This window comes from Xenopus tropicalis, chromosome 2 (assembly GCF_000004195.4).
Source record: "Xenopus tropicalis strain Nigerian chromosome 2, UCB_Xtro_10.0, whole genome shotgun sequence".
Lineage (NCBI taxonomy): Eukaryota > Metazoa > Chordata > Amphibia > Anura > Pipidae > Xenopus > Xenopus tropicalis.
The window spans coordinates 143523290-143528405 of NC_030678.2; the positions used below are offsets into that span (position 1 = coordinate 143523290).

General features: G+C 38.2%; 1 protein-coding gene across 1 annotated transcript; it reads left to right on the forward strand.

The window, feature by feature from the left end:
* Positions 1–969, forward strand: or5f1l1.1 (olfactory receptor family 5 subfamily F member 1 like 1 gene 1). Its single transcript, XM_002933710.5, has one exon. It carries the CDS (start codon positions 1–3, stop codon positions 967–969), a length of 969 nt encoding a protein of 322 aa, XP_002933756.5.
* The last annotated feature ends 4147 nt before the right edge of the window (positions 970–5116 follow it).

Genomic DNA, 5116 nt, shown 5'->3' on the forward strand with positions numbered 1-5116 from the left:
ATGGAGAAATCAATGGGAGATATCCTAGGTAACCAGACTGTTATAAGTGAACTGATACTATTGGGAGTCACAGACGATCGGAAGGCTGAATTATTTCTCTTTGGGCTTTTTTTGTTGATATACATTATCACACTTTTTGGCAATAGTTTTATCATATTGTCAGTCATTTTTATTTCCAGCCTTCACAGCCCAATGTATTTCTTTCTGGGCAACTTAGCATTCTCAGACCTTTGCTATTCTACTGTTGTCACTCCCAAAATGCTGCGTGATATTGTCTCTGAGAGGAAATCAATAACATTTGTGGGATGTGCCCTGCAGCTCTATTTCTTTGCTGTGTTTGCGAGCACTGAATGCTATATGCTGTCTGCCATGGCGTATGACCGATATCTGGCAATATGCCAGCCTCTCCTGTATGCAGTAATAATGAATAGAAAGGCTATTATCCATTTAGCAGTTGGAATATATGTCAGTGGATTTCTTACTGCAAGTATTCACACAGCTTGCACTTTAACTTTGTCTTTTTGTGGCCCTAATACAATCAACCATTTCTACTGTGATATTCCACCACTAATGGAGCTCTCCTGTTCTGACACGTACATTCATAAAACTGTTATATTTGTTGTTGTTTTCTGCCTGGGGTTGCTTAATGTAGCCATTATATTGGCCTCGTATTTTTATATATTTTATACTATTATTCATATGCAATCGTCTCGTGGAAGACACAAAGCTTTTTCTACCTGTTCCTCCCACCTCTTATGTGTGTCCTTATTTTATGGAACTGTTTTCTTTATGTACCTTCGCCCGGCATCCAAATATTCTGTTAGTCAAGACAAAGTGGTCTCTGTGTTCTACACAATGATAATACCAATGATGAACCCAATCATCTACAGCTTACGAAACGCTGAGTTTTATCATGCGGTATCCTGGTACATAAAGAAATTGCTTCTCTCAAACATTTTAGAACTGTAGACAGCCATAATATCCACATTGCTGCATGTATTAAAAGTATAAATGTACTGTATTTTTTGCTACAAAGTGAAAAGTTAATGTTAAACTTAAAAGGGATCTTATATTACAGTTACAGGCCTAACTCTGTAGGTAACATCTGAGCAGAAAGCAAAGCTGCATCTGATGCAACAGTTAAGGTCCCCATACACGGGCCAATATTGGTCCCTTAGACCGATTCGGCAGCTAATTGGCCTGTGTATGGGGCCTACCGACGGGCCTGCCCAACCGATATCTGGCCTAAAATCGGCCAGATCTCGATCGGCCAGGTTAGAAAATCTAGTCGGATCGGGGACCGCATCGGCTCATTTATGCGGTCCCTGAAGCGACTGCCCCATTGCCGCCAATATAAATTGATCGTTTGGCCCCAGGGCCAATCGAATTAGCCTACATGCTCCCTGTAGGTGGGGATATCGGGTGAAGATCTGCAAGCGAGCGAATCTTAACGTGTATGGGCTCCTTTACATGGAACCCATATGTACCAACTTGATGCCATAAAATCACATCTGAACTGTAAGGTAAGAGAGCCTGACCCGGCAACTGTGCTACTGGATCTGGCCACCGGCCTGTTCATCCAAACAGAGCAGAACTTTGCTTCTGGTTTTATTGTTTTATGGCAGGATGTTGCTAATACACAAGTGGAACCCTGATGTTTAGGGGTTTATTTATCAATGTTGTTTTTTTCCATGATTGAACTAAAGACTAATGTAAACTTCGGCACCTAGAAGCCTACAAGGCCAAGTAGAAGTCAGTGGGAGCTGCGTGAGTTAATATTTCAACTATTTAGTCAATTCTTGTGGAATTTTTTTCAAGCTTTGCGACCCTTTAAAAATGATGTCAAAATCACAAATTCTCGATATTTGCTTTTTTTTTAAAGCTTTTATTTGATCACAATTTTATAATCAGATTTTTTAACAAGGTAACATTTAGTCGAAGTAGAAAAAAAAACACGGAAATGACTCAAATACAAATTCTGATAAATATGCCCCTTACATTTTATGAAACACTGGTATATTGATGGATGATTAACATGAACTGAGCTTGACTTTCCTCCACTATTTTATGTGGATATTTAGTTTGAAGGGGTTGTTCACCTTTAAGTTAACTTTTAGTATGATGAGACAATTTACAATTGTTTTTAGTTTTTATTATTTCTGTTTTTTTAATTATTTTACTTTTTATTCAGCAGCTCTCCATATTGAAATTTCAGCAGTTATCTGGTTGCTAAGGTCCAAAGTACCTTAACAACCAGTGTGTTGCTAAGGTAGAGTTGCAAGGAGAGACTGGAATATGAATAGGAGAGCTTCTGAATAGAAAGATAAGTAGTAAAAAGTAACAATAACAATAAAATTGTTGCCTCACAGAGCAATCATTTTTTGATGGCCGGGGTCATTGACTCCCATTTGAAAGCTGGAAAGAGAAGAAGAAGAATAATTAAAAAATGATCATAAATAATGAAGACCAGCTGAAAAGTTGCTTAGAATTGGCCACTTTATAACATACTAAAAGTGAACTTAAAGGTGAACCACCCCTTTAAAGGAATACTGTCATGGGAAAACATGTTTTTTTCAAAACACATCAGTTAATAGAGCTTCTCCAGCAGAATCCTGCATTGAAATCTGTTTTTCAAAAACTCTGATTTTTCTTCATTTTAATTTTGAAATTTCACATGGGGCTAGCCATAATCTTCATTTCCCAGGGTGCCACGGCCATGCGACTTGTGCTCTTATAAACTTCAGTCACACTTTACTGCTGTGCTGCAAGTTGGAGTGATATAACCCCCCCATCAGCAGAACAATGGGAAGGGAGCAAGATAGCAGCTCCCAGTAGATATCAGAATAGCACTCAATAGTAAGAAATCCAAGTCTGGCTTGGGACTCCTCCAGTTACAGGGGAGTAGGAGAAACAATAGATTACCTGAAAGCAGTTCTAATGTGTAGCGCTGGCTCCTTCTGAAAGCTCAGACTCAGGCACAATGGCACTGAGATGGCGCCTACACACCAATATTACAGCTAAAAAATAAATTTGTTGGTTCAAGAATTAAATTTTAAATGGCAGAGTGAATTATTTGCTATGTAAACAGTGTCATTTAGAAATAAAAAGTACACCATAATAATCATGACAGAATCCCTTTTAGGTTTTTTGTGGCGTTAAAGGAGAAGGAAAGGCTAATAATGAGTTAATCTCAAGCTGCAGGCATACATTCAGTTCTCTCAATAGTGCCCTTAAGTCTCCCCATATTTCTCCCGTTCAGATGATCAGAAGCCAAACAGGAAGAAAAAACGCTGAGCTGTGTAAAGAAAGTTCCCAAAATGCCACACTCCTGCACCAAGACCCAGACCAGTGTACATGCTCAGTTAGTTAGACTATGAGGAAGCTTCCTGCTAATTGGCTCAGATCCACAATCCTAAGTGGGGGGGGGTAAGTTCTTAGCATTCTTGAGATAGAGGGGAGAGAGGAGAGTGCTGTGTGTCTCTGGCAGAGAAAACAGAGACAACAAATCTTTTGAAAGAGAACTCAATGCAGCATTTCTGTGAGTGCTTATGGCTGTATTTACATAGACCTTTCTGATAAAGCTTACTTAGTTTTTACCTTTCTTTCTCCTTTAAGATCAAGGGAAAAAACTACAGATATATAGATATATACGAGTTCCTTACAAAACTAAGTAGAAGGACTGCTCCCAAACAACACAAACAATGGCAGTAAGAAATCACAGATCATTTTAAAAAGGCAATAAAAATGACGTTGCTATTATCAATGCTGGCCTGTGATAGTGTTGCAATGTTTATTATTAGCTTTTCAGGTAATTGGTGTTTCTTTAAGCCTCCAAAATCAGAATGATAATTTGGTCATGATATAGAACTAGTCAAAACGTTCAAAATCATAAAAAAACAAAATGATCAAGTGCAGCCTATGCACATACAATGCCCAGACCATTCCTACTGCAGCAATATATAGTTGACGTTATAGGCATGATCTGACAAATTAATAGGTTATCACATAGCCTAAAGACATTATGGGGCACATTTACAAAGCAATTTTAAGAAAAAGTTGTTTGTTTTTTACGTCTAGATATTTTTGAGATTTATGAATGGGTTTTCGCCAGTACTTGATTTTTCCAATGTTATTTTTTGAAAAACTTAAGTTTTTTGGAAAGTTTCCCTGAAAATAACTGCCATAATTCATGATTTATTAACATTTAGGGCCATATTTATCAAAATGTGAGTTTAAAGGACAAGGAAAGGCTAAGTCACTTGGGGGTGCCAAAATGTTAGGCACCCCCAAGTGAATTTAATCGCGTACCTTCATAGGCGGATTTTAATGAAGGATTAGGGAGGCTAAGCCTCCCCAAACCTAAGTCCTTTGTAAATTTACCTGAACTTGTTAGTTTCTGCTCATAGCCTGCTACTCTTCCCTGCCTTCCTTCCCAGTGTAACATTAGCCCGCCCAGTAGGGGGAGTAGCTACACGGAGCTGAAATTACTGAGGGAAAGCAATACAGAGAGCTGGAGAAGGTGCTGCTTTACCTCATTAGTAAGATAAGCACACATATATTCCTTTATATATAATTTATTTTTATAGTCTTGTACTATATTGGGACTGTAGGAGTGCTGGCAACGTTTTACATAGCTGTAATAGATCTAATGTTCAGCTCATATAAAGTAGAGGTACACCCAAGGGTTAAGTCTGAGGTGGAAACTGATTCTTTTGGGGCTATCTAGATTAATCTTTCTAGGAAATGATAGAGAGTAATAAAGGATTGGGGTGCTAGAAATATGAATTCTGTTAAGGCTTATGGGAGAAATGTTCAGCTGGAGTTGGTAAGTTTTGGACTGGAGATATTAAGCTGATAATGGCTGGACTGGCTGGGAGTTGACAGAAAAATCTGTAGAACTGAAAAATGAATGCTGGGAGTTGATTGTAAGGCAGCTGTTGGTTTAGAATTAATCTCATATTAAGTGTTCTTAGAGAGACAGCGTTATGGAACTGAATAGAGTTAAAAAAAAAATTCAGCCTTAAAGGACCAGTGCCACCAAAACATGAATGTTTTTTTTTCTGCTCCAAACTGCATTTTTACTTCAGTATTTTAAAGTTGTCAACGTATGTGTGTG

Coding starts and splice junctions, on each gene's coding strand:
- or5f1l1.1 (XM_002933710.5), top strand. CDS start 1: ATGGAGAAATCAATGGGAGATATCCTAGGTAACCAGACTGTTATAAGT.